At 42.3% G+C, this 17,954-nt stretch overlaps 1 protein-coding gene across 1 annotated transcript in view; it reads left to right on the top strand.

Annotated features, from left to right (window-relative positions):
* Positions 1 to 17,954, top strand: part of Cfi (complement factor I) — a 52,640-nt gene that overhangs the window by 11,225 nt on the left and 23,461 nt on the right. The window contains exons 2-4 of the mRNA XM_036191381.1: positions 10,833 to 11,112; positions 13,910 to 14,063; positions 17,462 to 17,643. Of these exons, the coding sequence (XP_036047274.1) occupies positions 10,833 to 11,112; positions 13,910 to 14,063; positions 17,462 to 17,643 (616 nt within the window). The remainder of the gene's footprint in view (positions 1 to 10,832; positions 11,113 to 13,909; positions 14,064 to 17,461; positions 17,644 to 17,954) is intronic.

A 17,954-nucleotide genomic window follows, 5' to 3' on the forward strand; every position in this document is an offset into this window, starting at 1 on the left:
TATTTAAAATCTCTCTCTGTGTTCTCGTTTCATTCCTGTTACTGTGATAAATACCCTGACAAAAAGCATCTTTAAAAGAAAGCGCTTATTTGGTTTCTAATTTCAAGTTATAGCCCATAATTGTGGGAAAGTCAACACAGAGAAGTAAAGTATCACATGTACAGTCAAGAGCAGAGAGAACAGATACACGAATCCTTGTTTGCTCTTAGCAAGACTCCCCCGGCACACTGGTATTGGTGAAATTATTAAGGCCACTCCACGTAGTTAAAAGGGAGGTTTATTTTGTGGGGTAACTTACAAATGAAGGGATAGGTAGGGTCTGGCAAAGGTATGGTGCAGTCTGGCGGTGTTCTCTGGAGAACTCTGCTCAGTCTACCTCCTGTGTCCAGCGTCCCAGAACTGAGAGCGAGACCTCCTCTCGATCCTGGGTCTTCAGTTTCCTCCTCTGCCCCGCCTTGTGGGCGTGACCATTACCGAAGCCTCAAGGGGGATTGGAACTTCCAGGCCAACGCTGGGATGGCTATCCACTACACACTGGGGTAGAACCACTTCCTAGGGAATGGAGCTGCCTGCAACTGGGTCTTTCCACATCAATTAGCAACCAAGACAGACCCCGCACAGACATGCACTTCACTCTGGCCGACCTGATCTACATACTTGGTCATCAAGACTTTCTTCTCTGGTAACTCTGGGTTGGGTAAAGTTGGCAGGTAAAATTAATCAATATGGTCCCATTTGTTCCTGGAACAAATTTAAAAATGAAATAAATATAGTAATACCCCACTTGAAGAAAGAAAAGGTGTCTTTCTTTTATTAAACAGTTTTCCAAAAATAAAGCTTTCTTCAGTGTTTTAAGAGCAGCATTTGGGGCCAGTTCCATGGGTAAAGGTACTTGCCACCAAAGCTTATGACCTGAGTTCAATCCCTGGCACCCTCATGGCAGGAGAAGAGAGCCAACTCTCACAAGTTGTCCTCTGACTTCCACACGCACAGGCTGTGGCTCATGCACCCCACCACCCACAAAAATAAATAAATGTAGTGAAATAAAAGAAAGGTTATTATAAAATTTGCAAAAATCTCAGAAGTTTAAATAATATTAGTTTGAAAGAAAGTGAAATTTTTTATCTCACCTTTTATAATGTAGTTTCTTATAGAAGCAACCTAAATGTGTTCAAATAGCTTGAACTGTGTTCTCAAAATGAAATTATAGTCAGCTGGGAGACGTTTTTATTATTTTTAATGCTAGAGGTAGATTTCTTCCTCAGATTTCTGATTTGGTTTTCTTAAATCAGAACATCATGATAGGTTGGCGTGAAAATGGTTAGGTCAACGAGGGCTGTAAGATACACATAAGTTGCTTTTAAGAACCAAGAAACAGCCAGGCAGTGGTGGCGCACAGCTTTAATCCCAGGACTTAGGAGGCAGAGCCAGGCAGATCTCTGTGAGTTCGAGGCCAGCCTGGTCTACCAAGCGAGTTCCAGGAAAGGCACAAAGCTACACAGAGAAACCCTGTCTCAAAAAAACAAAAACAAAAACAAACCAAAAAAAACAAACAAACAAAAAAGAACCAAGAAAGAATGTTACCAAACAGGACCCACTTTGCCTGCTGTTCAATATTCTGGTCATAGAAATGACAGACTGGGGCTGGAGAGATGGCTCAGCCATTAAAGGCTAGGCTCACAGCCAAAATAAACGAAATGGCAGACTGTAACAGAGAGCTTGTTCACCCAGCTGTAGACAGGGGGAACTAGTGTCTGCCTCTCCTCGGGCTGGTTACAGCAGAGGACTGCAGCAGGAGATTGGAAGTTAGGAAGCACACATAGTCAGATGCTTCCAGCAGTTTACCTTGCTAGTCACATGTCAGAGGCTGAGCTAAAGAAAATAAGTAAAAGCAGGTGAGGGGCTTCAATCTGGAGTGGTTTGGGGTTTGCTGTTTTCTAGATTCTCCTCAGTTTAAGATCCTCCTTCCCCTTGGCTTTGCCTATTTCTAACTCTTTAGGGAATCAGGGTAGGGACTGGTTCTGGTACTTCCTACCAAACCATGGTGTAGGTCTGAGTCAGAGGAATGGAACTGCTTGGCATGCATTTGGAACTATTCAGGTAGTGAGTAGTGAGTTTGCATTAAAGACCACCCCCACTGGCTTAGCAATAGGAACATATACATTCAGTCATCCAATTGGTCACTCTTCATTCATTATATACTGAGCTTTAGTAGGTTCTTCTGGACAGTAACCTGAGCTCAATCAGGAATTCACTTAGAGAATCCAAGGTCTAGAGTTCAAAGGCAATCAAATTTGGGTGATTTCAGCCATAGTATTTCCCACAACATGGTTCCCCGCCCCCCTTTTTGTAATGTTCCTATAGATGGGATGTACTAGAATCATAAACTTTTGCAAGATAAATTTAACTTGTGATGATAGATCTGTGGCTGGACCCCTTTCAGTCCCACCAAGGGACTGGCCATCAGTAGTACTTCATAAAGTTCAGCCCAGAGACAATGGAGCTAATCTCGATGCTTGCTTTCCTAAATGCCGTGAGGACCCAGGCTCTAGGACAGAAGTGGTACAGGGGGCCATTTGTAGGAAACTTCAGCTGCTAGAAGCAACCCTATTGTATAGCAGTTAGAGTAGATCCAATGATTATTCATACTTGACACTCTGTCACCTTCAAGTTCTCTCCAAGTCTCCCATATCGTCTCTTGAAACTCAAGAAGGGCTTCTGTAAAACATTCCATAAGGGCTCAATTGGACGGTCTGTGTAGGGAACCTCTGCAAGAAAACCAACCCCCAAGGCCTGGGCCCAAGTTACAATGGTTTCCAGCAAAGTGAGGTGTTTTTTAAGAGTATCTGTTGTTCGCTGCGAAAAGAAAATGTCCAAGGTAATCAACTTAGAAGGAGAAAGGATTTTGTTTTTTGTTTTTGTTTTTTTGAATCAGAGTTTCAGATGTCTTAGTCCCTTGTTGTTAGGGACTGCTGTCTTGGGCCTGGAGCAGCACAGTACACTCCAGCAGGAGTGCTTGGTAGATGAAACCCATTCACTTTATGATGACCAGAAAACAAGAAATAGGACCGGGTAAGGGTCCCAACATCTCCTTTAAAAGTATTAACTTACGCCGGGTGGTGGTGGCGCACGCCTTTAATCCCAGCACTCAGGAGTCAGAGTCGGGCAGATCTCTGTGAGTTCAAGGCCAACCTGGTCTACAGAGCGAGATCCAGGAAAGGCTCCAAAACTACACAGAGAAACTCTGTCTCGAAAAAATGAAAAATAAAATATTAACTTACATTTGGGCAATGGTAGCCTTCAATCCCAGCACTTGGGAGGCAGACCCAGGCAGAAGGCCAGTCTGGTCTACAGGGTGAGTTCCAGGACAGCCAGGCTACACAGAGAAACCCTGTCTTGAAAAAAAAAAATTTTTATTAACTTACTTCCCATGACCTTACTTTCTTCTGCTAGGTCCCACTTAGAAGTTTCCTGTCACGCTATAAGCTGGGAACCAAGGCTTCAACCATGGGTCTTTAGGTCCAAACAGAGAGTATGACTCATCTCTTCCACCTGGCCAGCAGATTGAGGTCATCAAGAACTCTGTAATTCCTGATGGAAGCCTGAGCCACCAAATACTTCTCGACTTTATTTTTGCCACAGTCTCTTCCATTGTCACTCTGACACAGCTTGAACCTCAGTAGGGTTTTAACACTCAGTTTCAGAAGCCCTTTGAGACTCACAAAGCAAAGCTTTGACCTAACCATAGTGTCTACAAATTCTATTAAGTACATAAAATCTCCATTGGTTCTGGGCATCATAGGAAAGTTAGTTTGCCAAAATTGCTGAAATTCTCCAGCTCTGGTGCCTCTGGACTAAGCTTTTGCTCTGAGGGGAGTCCCTTTGCTTCAGGACATGCTATATGTATCTCTGAGTCCCCTTTTGAACACATTTTGAAGTCCTGTAATGTTTTCTTTATCCATGGGACCTCCCCCCCCATATAGGGTGCTCTGGTATGTTTGACTTACTACATGCTTCATGACACATTCACGGATGAAGACTTTATCTTCTATGTTATATAAGAGACCCAGCCTTCTTTGGGTCTGGGAGTAGGAAGAACTCCAATCGAATCCACATTGTGGGCTCTTCTTAAGCCCCCAGGAATATTCTTGTGTGTGGTCTATACATGTGTGCTCACCTATTTGAGCATAGTGGGAGAACCAAAGGTCAGCTTCATGTGTCTTCCTCAATTGCTCTCCAGCTTATGTTGTGAGTAGGGTCTCCTGTCATGCCTGGCTTTCACACTGGTGCTGGGATTCCAAAATCAGGTAGGTACTCTTGCTTACACAGAAAACACTTCACCCTCTCAGCAATTGCCCCAGGCCCCTTGGGACCATTCTTAGAGAATATTCTTGAAATCCCAAGAATCAACAATCAGGGACATTTTGGGGGAACCTAGGGCCTCTCAGGCCTGGCCATTAGCTTTGCTTTCTGGTTTGCTCTATTGCTTCCTTGAACAGGCAGGTAATTTGTTATCAGTATCTGTAATTTTCCTTGGGCTGCCAGACAGTTCCCAAATAAAGACATGGAGACTTATTATTAATTATGAATGCTCAGCCTTAGCTTAGGCTTATCCCATTGGCTCTTTTAACTTAATTTATCCTGGTTCTCTTCATCTACATTTTGCCTCAGGGCTTTTTACCTTTCTTTCATTCTTTATGTTCTACTTTCCTGCTTCCTCCATGTCTGTCTGTCTGGCCCCTGGCGGCTCCCTGTCTTCTCTTTTTCTTGCTTCCTTGAGCCTAAATTTCTCCTCCTACTTTCTCTCGCTGCCCACAAGTTCCACCTATAGCTCCTCCCTCACTATTGGTAGATTTTTATTAGACCAATCAGGTGCCTTAGGCAGGCAAGATAAAGCAGTAACACATCTTTACATAGTTAAACAAATGCAACACATCTTTGCATAGTTAAACAAATATTATGCAACTTCTGTTGTCATAGACAATGGCCAGTGAGTCCAGGACAACTTCAAATAGATCTGAAGCTTGCTAGCATGTTAAATTTCTCTCCCTTAAGTGTTTAACAGTCTGTCTCTTTCCAAATTGATCCACGGGGCTTGGAGTATAGCTTGGTGTTACAGTGTTTGTTTAACATGTGCCAGATCCTGGATTTGATTCTCAGCACCACCACTATGACTACCACCTATGGCTGGAGAGGTTCTCTCCAGCTCCCACCAAGCCCTGTTAGACAGCCCACTTATAAAATAAACACACAGACACTTGTATTATTTAAATTGCTTGGCCATTAGCTCAGGCCTACAATTGTCTAGCTCTTACTCTTATATGTAGCCCATTTCTATTAATCTATACTTTGCCACGTGGCTTGTGGCTTACCAGTACCTTACGTCTCTCTTGTCATGGCGGCTGCTGGCAGTGTCTCTCCGCCTCAGCCGCCACCACCACCAACAGCAATGATTTCCTGGGCAAAAAACCCGGGAAAAGCACATTTTGTGCTCTCTCAGCCTTACCCAGATGGAGGGTCCTTGCTAGGGCTATAAATTCCATCTTCTGGATGAAGGGGCTTCTGTTTCCACTCTTGTATGACACCACTGGACACTCATCTTGACAAGTTCTTGTTCCATAGCACCACTTCCAGCTGTGGACGTCCCATGGCAGGACTGTTAGAACAGGGTGGCTAGAATAAACTCATTCAACCTGGACACAAGCATACGCAGGTTCTTTAGTATGTTGTGACTTTTTTTCCAGGATGATATTAGGATAGTATGGAAGAAAAAGCAACTTTGAGATCCAGAACTATAGGCCAACTGAGATCTCCACTCAGGGTGGTAAGTTAGGGTTTGAAACCACTGGGTCACCATCTTCGACAATTTGGCTAATGTCCTAAGTCTTGGCTTTTGTAGTAGTAAAATCAGGTATTAAGTGGGACCAGAAAGGATACCTGAGGCCATGTACAAGAAAGGTAGTCAGTAGAAGTTCTATATCTTTTTATATTATTTTAGTGGCTACAGCTTCAAATTTGTATTTTTTTTTCTTTTTGGTGTGGGACAAATGTAAATGTTCATGAGATCTTCCTCAAAATAAAAATTTTCCCCCCATTTCAGACTCCCATCTCCCATATGTCCAGTCTTACCTCTTAGAAGGTTTCTTAACTTCGTTTCAGTTTAGAGGCCACCACATTCTATTCAGGTGGCAGTTAGATGTCCATTCATCAGCTCAAGGGGCACTCTGGCATGGTTTTCAATAAATCTCATCCCAATGTCTGAACAGCACATTTAGCATTCATTGGAAACTATTCTTTTAGTATGTGTTTCTCATTTGACGTCTAAGAAGAAAGAAAATAGGGTTGGTTTTGTTTGTTTGTTTTTGTTTTGTTTTGTTTTGTTTTGTTTGAGGTTTCCCCCGAGTCTTTGTTTTTCTGGAAGGATTAAGAAGCTTACATTCAAAATTGAGGAGTTGACCTTGTGTCAATGAGAAAATCTGACAGTGTGTCTCTCACCATCCTAGTCACTAGGGCTCCATGAAGGAAGTTCTGACAGGAAGAGTGAGGTCAGAGTGAGCTCCAGAACTCATTCTTATTCACTATCAGTGACCTCTGCATTTGGTGAACTATTCACTGTCCACTCTCCTCAAGAATTCTAGGTGTGGCTGGAGATATAGCTCACGGGCTGAGAACACTTTCTGCTCTTTGAGAATATACCTGAGTTCAGTTCCCTGCACCCACATCAGGTGGCTCACAACCACTGTAACTCCAGTTCCAGGGGATCAGATGCACTCTTCTGGCCTCTGAGGGCATCTGCATCCATGTACATCTACATATGATTAAAAATAACATAAAGTTTTTGAAAAGAGTTCCAAGTAAGTGGGGTCATCCTTTGTTCTTAGTCTTTAATGGTCCTTGTGCTGGCTAAATGGGCACTGGGTTAAAGGTTTCACAGTAGGGTGCCCCACCCAATTTGGGGATTAGGCCAGGGTTTTCGGTTTTGTTTGGTTGGTTGGTTTTGGTTTTTCGAGACAGGGTTTCTCTGTGTAGCTTTGTGCCTTTCCTGGAACTTGCTTTGGAAATCAGGCTGGCCTCGAACTCACAGAGATCTGCCTGCCTCTGCCTCCTGAGTGCTGGGATTAAAGGCATGTGCCACCACCGCCCATAGGCCAGGGTTTTCTATCATAGGTCTAGTTATTCCTTGTGGCAAGTGACTAAATGGTCTTTGATCCATGCACCTGCTAATTTCATCTTTTGATGCGCCGTTCTTTCTTAAACCTGGTCCTTGCTACTGAAAACGTTACAGGCAGATTTGACCAGTTGAAACACTGGCATCCGTAGGGCTTTATCTATCTCTTGCTACTTATTTTATCTTTTGGGGGTACTCTAGCCAATTAATGATAGTTCACCTTGGTTGCCAACTTGACACTAGGAAAAAGAACCCTCTGTTGAAGAATTGCCTCCAACAAATTGGCCTGCGGACATATGTTGTGAGGCATTTTCTTAACTGGTGATTGATGGGGAAGGGCTCAGTGCATTGTGGGAGGTACCATCCCTTGGGCAGATTGGTCTAGGCTGTCTAAGTGTAAGAAATGTTTGCCGTGGTCTCTGAGTCAGTCCTCTAGGATCCTGCTTTGGCTTCCCTCAGTGATAGACTGCAATCTGTAAGCCAAAGTTGTTTTGGATCAGTGGTTTATCACAGTAACAGAAACCAAACTAGACCACCAATGAAAGTCAGCTATGCCGTTTCTGTTGTCTCTGTATCAATATCTATGTATGATCTATTTGCTTCAAAAGTTCTAAGAACTCTGTAGGTCCTCACTGTTTTTGTTTAGCTCTACTTGTTTAATCTGCTTTGCCTTGGGACTTGTAATAGTTACTTTTCTGATGCTGTACTAAAATACCATAACCTTCTGGTGACATGTTGCACACCTTTAATCCCAGCACTTGGGAAGCAGAGGCAAGTTCAAAGCCAGCTTCATTTACATAGTGAGTTCCAGGACTGTTGTTTTATCTTCAGCACAGTGGCTGCACCTTAATCTACTGCTATTTCAGCCAGCAATTGCAACTCCACACTTAGCAGCCTGCTTCTCTGGCAGTAGCTTAGCCATTCAGGTTCTGTCACTGCCACTAAAGATAGCTTTAACTAAATCTCTACCATTCTATTTTAAATAAGACTCGAGATTCAAAGGCTGGGGTGAAAACCTGCTAGCTCAGAGAGGCTGAGTAGCAACTAGCTAACCTTTTCTCCTTTCTGGTATTTCTCAAAAAACTCGTCCTTCTGTTCCACCAAAACAAAACCCCTCCCTACTACTCCTGGTGTGTCTCTCTACCTCTTCCAGATGCCCTTGGATGCTCTATGATTACTTTCTGTCAACTAGTTGCCAACTCAGCTTCTTGACCGAAGGTTAATTTTATTTAATTAATGTAAATGCAAACTCGGGTTCACAGTGTGATTGAATATCCCCCAACATAGAACAGCCAGAACTACATAGTGAGATCATAGATAGATAGATAGATAGATAGATAGATAAATAAATAAATAAATAAATAAATAAATAAATGCCAAACACCGTGACCAAGGCAATTTATAAAAGGAGGTGTTTATTTGGTCTTACAGTTCCCAAGGGAAAGAAGTCTATGACGGAGAGTAGAGACATGGAAATAGGAGTTTAGGCAGCAGGAACAGAATGCTGGGAGGTTTTCACCTCTCTTGGGAAAAATTGAGTGATACCTTCCAGTATTAAAGCTGTTTATTCTTTAGATCCAGTCATTTCACTTCCAGATGTGTGTCTGACAGATATAAGCAGCACAGTGGGAGACATATATTAATAGGTAAATTTATTGTAGCATTATTTACAGCAGTGAGACAAGGGAACAAATTAAATTGCTTTTCAGATGGGGCCATTAGATGCAAATTGCAATGGTCAGGGGATCTCATGTATGCACTACTGACCTCTGGAAAACTACAAGAACTAGGTTAATGATTTTTTTTTTAATCCCCAAAGCAAAAATAATAGAGTTGATTTAAAAACAATACATCCTGTTTCTTTGGAGCAATTGAGGATAAGTATGCAAGACCCACTCTTCCTGCCCACACCGTTCAGTCATCTCTCCACAAGTGCCAATGGCTTTCTGATTCTGGGAAAGGAGGAATATTTACTTAAAAATAATAATAATAAATACCAGCCAAAGCAATAAAGACCATATTGAACTTCCTCTGTAAGTTGAAACAGTTCATTATTTGGTACTAATAAAGGGATGTTCTACTTTTGAATCTAATCATACTAATTGCTGGGTAAGAAGTTGTGGGGTATTTGGACCATGACTTTCCATGGGCTCTCCCTTAAGGATGAGGCAAACTGAATGGACCAGTCAACCCAGTGAGAGAGCTTACAATTGAAGACCACAGTGAGAGAAATTAAGTTATAGTGAGTGGACCTAACAACACTCTTTCATTGGGAAGGATTCTGGGATGGATGTTTACTCTTGAGATCCAGGTCACTTACTCTCTTCAGAAAAAGAGACAAAGCTTCATCTTGCTTCTTTTTGTGACCTTTCTACCTACTTTCCTTAGTGTTTTCCAAGGAAATCATTGTGCCAGTTGGATCATGCCATAATAATTAGATCACCTCAAAATATCATTGGTATAAACTTATTTAGTACACAAATCTGTAGACGGAACAGGAACCAACTGAACTATGATGGGCTCAGCTGGGAAGGGCCTTTCTCTCTTATTTAGTAGTCAACTTCCCATTGGTTAGTCAAAGTCACATGTCCAGGCCCAGAGTCCAAGGGTAGGGAGCTACCCCTTGCTGCAAGGGAGAGGGAGTGCTGAGGAATGAAATGAAAATGACTGTATGCCTTGTACCACAACTGTCAGCAAGACCTGAAATGTTTGCGTCTTCTCCTGTATGCATGTCATTTTCTTGCCTGCTAGCTCCTCTGTGGTCTGTTTCTCCAAAAAAATAGAGAATTGGAGGCCCAGAAATAAGCAGTCCACAAGACTTATTTCAACAAAGATAGCACGTAAGCATTCATAGCTAAAAAGCCAGAGCCCCATAGATAATGGGCGAGGGCTCCAGAGAGGGAGCAACATCTGCCCTGCTTCTTGGGAATTTTTTTAAAATAGGGTGCAGAGCAGAGCATTTCTCCTTCCTGGACCTGGCACAGTGCATTCGACGTGATGGGTCATTTTAAATGACAGCAGGGTGCCGCAGCTGAGGTTCAAGTCCTGAGACAGGGAAAGGGTGTCGGCATGAAGAAATGAAGTAGTGTCCGACCCTCAGATGAGTTTCACACAAGTGGCTGGCCCCGAATAGCCGAAGCCTTCTCTATTTCTACTTCAAAACATAAACGTGTTTTTCCATACCAACAAACATGGTTTTCCCGTGCAGTAGTAGTTCATTAAGCGGTTTTGCATTTAATTAACAGGATTAATAAATGCCAAGCTTCAAATTAATCCTGTGAGATGTATTCAGCATCAGATGTGTTACTCTCTACCATGGCACTGAGATTCACTGATCTCTTCCAAGACCCACTTTTATGCGGGCCTTCTAATAGCTCAATTAATTGCATTCCTGGAACTTGCCAACCATTACTGATATTGCTTCTAATCCTTCCAGTGAAACCGCTAAAAGTAGGGGACATTACCCTCACTGTGCAGATGAGAACATTCACTCTTCAAGAGGGTAACGTGCCCAAAGTACCCACCACTGGGGCTAGGAGGCAGGTCCATCTGATTCGTGAAACCACTGGCCTATGCTGCTGGCTGGGTCTGTTTTGTTCTTTTCCTTCACTTCTTCACATTTCGAGAACACAAAAAGCTTTCGTTTGTTATTCCCTGCTCACAGCGCACTTTCACATCGGGACGGCCTCGGAAAGATCTGGTGGACTGGAAGTGCTTGCTGAACAAATACACGCACCGTTCCTGTAACAAAGTCTTCTGCCAGCCATGGCAGAAATGTGTCGACGGAACCTGTGTCTGCAAACTCCCTTACATGTGCCCCAAGAGCGGCACCCCAGTGTGTGCCACCAACGGAAGGGAGTTCCCCACGTACTGTCACCAGAAGAGTTTTGAATGTCTTAATCCAGCGACAAAGTTCTCAAATAATGGAACGTGCACAGAGGAAGGTAGGGAAGACGGGTGTGACCAAGTCACTCTATCGAGAGGGCAATGGCAAGCCATCCCTCCTGTCACAAAGGCTTCCTCTGTGACATATTCTAATGACAAATCTTTACACAAGGCCTTCTTAAACTTGTTTCCACTCATGACCCCCTTTTCACTCAGGAGAATTTTTAGGTGACTCCGAGTATATGCATATACGAAAAGGGCTACAAATCAAATATTGGCTAATGATTTTAAGAAGGTGATTTAAAAATGTTTTTGATATGGGTATAATTTTACCATTTATTAAACATGAAAGCAAATTTGCATTCTAATGAGATGGATGTACTTAACATGAGTTAATCCTGTCTGAATATTTGACATTGTAGGGCATAATCTTCAGTGTTTTTCAGAGTTGATCAGTATTTTGGTTCTAGAGCCCCTCAATGCTGTACAGTAAAAAAAAATGTCCCAGTGGCCTTGGATCTGAACCAGGGTATTTCAGGCAGCACGCATCCACATTGCCCAGCATGGCGCATGCCCTGTGGAAAGAGAGCATGTTGTGAAGTCACATGCAGCAACAGGGTCACGCACTGCTAGAGACGCCTCAGAGCGTTGCACACATATGATGGTTCCTCTCTTTTTCCCCCTTTTATTCTTTTTTGTTTGTTTGTTTGTTTGTTTTGTTCTGTTTGTTTCTTTTTGAGACAGGGTTTCTCTATGTAGCCCTGACTGTCCTGGAACTCTGTAGACCAGAATGGCCTTGAATTCAGAGATCCACCTGCATCTGCCTCCACCTCCCTTGTGCTGGGATTAAAAGTGTGCACCACCTGCCAGCTACACATTTGATCTTTGATTAACTTTTGGTTGTGTTTTCAGGAACCTTTTAACCAACTTTTGCCATCCACAATCAACTAAGCAACTCCGTGGAGGGCCATGACCCACCGTTTATTTTTAGGTAGTAGTGACTGAAGTGACATCTGGAATAATCCAGGGGTCACCAGAACACAGCCTTTTCTTGAGTCCCCGTGGCTCTGAGGTGCTGCTGTCTTGTCTGCTGCTCGGCCCTTCAGAATGTCCTCACTCTCACTTCCACTTGCTTGAAGGGACTGTTCACCGGGCCACACAATTGTTTCAGAGTTCCATGAAAAGTCTTGCTATGGAGGGCGGGAGCGGTGGCCCAGCAGTTAAGAGAGCTCTTGTTCTTCCAGAGCAGAACTCAGAACCCAGCACCCTTGTTAGGTGGCTTACAATTGCCATGAGATTGGTACTGAGACAGTCTGCCCTGGCCTCAGCTCACCCACCGGAAATCTAACCTCAGTAATGTCTCTAGTGTCTGTCCCCTCAACACTGTCCTCCCCCTACCCAGGCCCCACCCCACTGACACTGATTATCCAAGGATAGCTGGAGACACTGCTGGCCTGGGACCAAGGCAAGGCAGGAGCTTGTCTACACTCAGTCCAGGGGCCTGATGGAACTAGGCAGCTAGGATCCTGGCATGCAGCCCAGGAATCTATAAAGTCTATAAGAGTAGGGACCTCACTGCCAGTCAAGTTTAATTTCAAGTTCCTGTAAGCTTACCCAGCTGTTGAGTGACAGACACACTTAGTAACCTCTCCAGGCCCCATGTTCCATCACCTGTAAAGTATGAACAGCAGCAGTCTGTAAGTCCTGAGACTCTTGGAGGAAGTAAATAAAAGGAAGCATGTAGGCTCTTTGCAAAGTCTGCACAGGCAAAGACTTATTACAGTTTAGCTATCCCAGTAAGCCCAGGCTCTGTCCTCAGATACAAAGTTATCTCACACGCTGTATTTGGACAGGAATGCTTAAGACATCCCTCTTAAAGGTACCGTGCTCCAGGTCTGCTCACAGTAGCTTAGTAATTGTGTGGTGCTTAGGTAAAAGTGGTGAAAGTGGTGAGGTACTGTGCACAGAGGAATGAGGCTCCCCTTTGGGTCAGTCTCTACTACCTGCTGAAGGGCAAGAAGGCAGCGGTTGACATGCTCAGCATCACTTTTCTCCTGAATCACTGAATTCTTTACATTTGTGAGACTGCAGAGATCCTTCAGATGCTGTCTTCCATTGTTCCCTTCCTTCTAAGCGGGTGGGTGTTGGAGTAACGTTAGAAAAGTGTAGTGTCTTAGTTACTGTGCTCTTGCTGTGGAGGCACCATGACCAAAGTGACTTAGAAAAGAAAGCATTTAATTGGAGACTCGGTAACAGTTTCAGAGGGTAAGTCCAAGACCTTCATGGCAGGGAGGGAGTATGGCAACAGGCAGGCAGGCATGGTGCTGGAGCAGAGGCTGAGAGCTTTTATCTTATCTGCAAGGTGGAGGGAGGGAGGGAGGGAGGGAGGGAAGGAGGGAGGGAGAGGGAGACAGAGACACACAGAGACAGAGACAGAGACTGAGACTGACTGAGCCTGGCATGGACTTTTGGACCCTCACCTCCCACCCAGTGACACACTTCCTCCACCTTCCCAAACAGTTCCACCAGCCGTTCAAATAGATGAGCTTCTGAGGGACTGTTCTCATTCAAACCACTACGGTTAGTAAAGCAAATCCCACTTCTCAGCTTCATGTCTTCAACTGAAGATAAATATAACTTTATCTTTAAGAGCTGGTATGAGAATTTAGTGGTTTATGCCAATGAACAACATGGCCACTAACACGATTAGGACTCATAAAATAATAGCTTATCATTTGTTAAAACCATCATGATGTTCAAAGTAAATCTGAAGTTAGGTATTTTAATAAAGACAAGTTAAAAAGGAAGAAAATAAATGAAATATTCTCTGTCCAACCTTTTGATTTTTTATTTTAGGGAAATTTAATGTTTCCTTAAGTTATGGATCTACAGATGCGGAGGGAATTGTTCAAGTCAAACTTGTGGACCAAGATGAGAAAATGTTCATATGTAAAAAAAGCTGGAGCATGACAGAAGCCAATGTAGCCTGCTTTGACCTTGGATTTCAACAGTGAGTGCTTGTCTCAGAGGAGTTGCTGGACAATTAATTTCATTGTTCCAGCCGTTTTCTTTCTGACTGGTTAATCTCCCTGGGCTGTAATGCCCTTATATGTAAGCTGAGAATCTAACCACCCACCTCCCAGCACTGTGCTGAGCACTGAATGTGTCTGAGTTTGCCCAGCTGTGAGAGCTCTGTGAGCAGAGAGCACCATGCTTCTGGACAGATCCTGTGGAGACTTTTACACCCTCAAATACACTCCTGACTGTTCGAGTTCATGCATCTAGAGTGGTGTCCATTTTTTTCAGATCTCATATTGTTTATTTATGGCCTTTCCCTTTTATCCTGTTAGCCTTGCAGAGATGTTTGTACTTGCAAATGCTCTTATTTCTTTATTTCTATATCCTTATTCTTTGCTGCTATCTTTAACTATGCCATTTCCCTATTTAATTTCCCTATTATTATTATTATTTTTTTTATTTTTATTTTTATTTTTATATTAAGGGGACAGTGCCGGGGGTTGAGCCCAGGGCCTCATGTCCATGAGTCAGTACAGCCCCAGCCCACCCTTCTGATTTGTTTCTGGTTTGTGTTGAATGCTTAACTTAAACCATTTGCAGGTACTCTTACTTTATTGACAGATGTACTGAAGGTACATTTCCCTCTGGGAATGCTTCATCTATACTCTCTATGTTTCTATAAGTGTCATTTTATTTATTGTTATTCATAACATAAATAACATTTATGTTTATATTTCCATAAGTAACATTTTATTAATAAGTTATTCATAACATATCCTAATTTTTAATGCAATTTTTATGCAGTTTTGAAGTTTCTTTTGTGCTTTTCCAAGTGAATACATTAGTTTTCTTTTAATTAACTATTTATTATTGATTTCCTACTTAAACTATATTGTCACAGAATGTCCCTCTATCGTTATTATTATTATTCTTTTTTTTTTTTTTTTTTTGGAGCTGAGGATCGAACCCAGGGCCTTGTGTTTGCTAGGCAAGCACTCTACCACTGAGCTAAATCCCCAACCCCATTTATTATTTTTTAAGCATTTGTTGAAATTTGTTTTTTTATTTTTAAATACTTATATTCAAAGGTCTATGAAATAGATATCCAGTACAATAAGCAAGCTGTTAACTGTTTTTCTCAAATCTTTCCATTTCTTTCTTTCTGTCTTTATCTTCTTTAAATATATTAATTAATATACTATTCTTTGAGAATTTCATACATGTCTACTATATATGTTAGTCATATCCATCCATATTGTCCCTGTATCAACTGATCCTTCAGTTCCTTCCTCCCAACACCATATATTTTTCTTTTTATTTCTCCCATATTTTATAACCCACTGAGTCCTTTTAATGCTGCCAATATGTGCATGGGTGGAGTCACGTACTGAAGCATGGACAACTCACTAGTGGCTACACCCCCAAAGAAAAATGACTGCCCCTTCCCCAGGAGCTATCACTTGCCAATAGCTTCTCAGCTAGGGGCAGGGCCTCAGGAGTCCCTCCACCCATTCTGGATATTTTTCCTGGCTTGACCTGGTGTAGATCTTGAGCAGATAACCACAGCTGCTGTGAGTTCCTGAGTGGGCCTTTATTATTTGAGTGGGCCACAGCATACTTCTGATTTTTCATACTTGGGGCCTGCAACCTCTCTTTTCCATCTAGTGGTGAACTCTCGGTCTTTAACTACATGATAACTGTCTTTTGCCATAAATTGCCTAAGTTCTTGGACAGACTTCTCTGACTTCAGCCAGTGAGGATTGTTGGTATTTACTATATCGTCTTTGTTTTGTTTTTAAGGCAGGGTCTCATGTAGCCCAGGCTGGCCTCAAACTCAACAAGGATGACCTTCAACTTTCGTTCCTCCTACCTCCACCTCCTGAATGCTGGGATTATAGGGTTGTGCCACCACACCCAGTTCATACAGTGTTGGAACTGAAATCCAGCTAGGCAAACACACAACCAACTAAACTACACCTCAGCACTATTTATCATATTTTTAAAAATAATTTTAGATGTGAAGTTTTCATATTTACTTCTCAATTTGCCCCCAATGGCTCATTTTTTGTGTGTTTGTTTGTTTTTTGGTATGATTATTCTGAATCTTCGTTGTAGACTCAGAGAAACTAGAAATACTTCTCTGTTCTTTTTGCTTTCATTCTAGTTAATCTGCTCCTGACATTGCAATTAGTATTTTATTTTTATTTCCTTTTCTGATGCATCTTTGCTCAACTTTTAATTTTAACCTATTTTCCTCTATAAGGAGAAGCAGGAAGCAATTGAATATCCTAGAATAACAGTTCACCATGAGTCATCATTTCTGGACTGTCGGGTAAAACAGAGAAGCTTCTTTTCACCTATTTTGAACACACTGAGACTTCAAAGAATAGCATTATATTAATTGCTTTTTGCATTGCACTGACCAAAAAAAGTATAAGAGAGAACTGTGTATTCTGGCTCTCAGTTTCAGAGAACTGCCTGTCATGACCAGGTCCATTGTTTCTAGTGGTGAGCAGATTATCAGGGGGTAGAAATGTGTGGAGCAGAGGATACTCGTGGTGGACAGGAAACAAGGGACCCTAAGCATATGCCTCTACTCACCTGCTTCCTCCAATAAGACAACACCCTTTGACCATTCGAAATAAGGCTATCATGTTATGAACACAGCAAAGGATTAAATTATTCATTAGGTCAGAGTCTTCATGACTAGTTCCCTCTGGAAATGTTCCTTTTCACAGACACAGCCATCAGTGTGCTTTCCTAAAAAGAATGTTAAAAATTGACAACCAAAATTCATCTTCAGAGATGCCAAAATACCACCTCAATACTATCAAGGCTGAAACAAAGAGGTAGTTTATTGTAAAAAACCAAACAAAACTGTTAGAGTTCAAACAAGTTGGCCTCCCAAATCAACCAGGTAAGGGTTCCAAAATGGGGGGCAGATGTGAAGACTCCTCAAAAGAAAAGATGGGAAGTTTGTACTAACAGTTTCTGACGTATACTTCCAGAATCCTCAGATCAAGGCAATCCACTCTGTTTTGTGAAGAAAAAAGTAATAACATGATACGAAGTCAGGTGTGACCCTCTCTGATGGGAGGAAACATCAAATGTAAAGGAAGCATTCTTCCTTAGTAAAAGCTGGAAAATAAGACTCCATGTTTTCAACTCTGACTGCTTGGTTGAAATTGATTATTTTAGTTCATCGTTACAAAACCCAGATTATGGTTCAAGTGAAGGTTTTAAGGCAAAGAGAAGGAGAATGTTAGTGTCTCCTATAATTTGTAAATCATTTTTGGGGAAAAATGGCTGTAGCCCCTCACTTCCTATGATAAGGTTATTAACACAAAGTTGAATTGTTCCCCCATCAGATTTCACTCATTCTGTTCACAGGGGTGCTCTTGTCATACAAAGACGGTTTAATATACCTGGAAGTCTCCGTATCAACTCCACTGAATGCCTGCATGTACGTTGCCGGGGAGTAGAGACCAGTTTGTCGGAGTGCATCTTTACCAAGAGAAGAACTAACACTTACCAGGGCTTAGCCGATGTAGTGTGTTACACAAAGGATGCAGGTTGGCAGAGTATTTCCATCAAGATTGCTTCTTTCATAAATGCCTATACTAAGTAAACAATGACAGATATGCAATTGTCAGTCAAGAAGACAATGATACCTCTGTTAAGTTTGGGGTTTAGAACTGTCTTACTTAGGGTTTCTATTGCTGTGAAGAGACACCAGGACCATAGCAACTCTTATAAAGGAAAACATTTAAATGAGTGGCTTACTGTTTCAGAAGTTTAGTCCATTATCATTGTAGCGGGACATGGTAGCATGCAGGCAGACATGGTGCTGTAGGAGGCGCTAAAAGTTAATATATCTTGATCT

Source organism: Onychomys torridus, chromosome 6, assembly GCF_903995425.1.
Source record: "Onychomys torridus chromosome 6, mOncTor1.1, whole genome shotgun sequence".
Classification (NCBI taxonomy): Eukaryota; Metazoa; Chordata; class Mammalia; order Rodentia; family Cricetidae; genus Onychomys; species Onychomys torridus.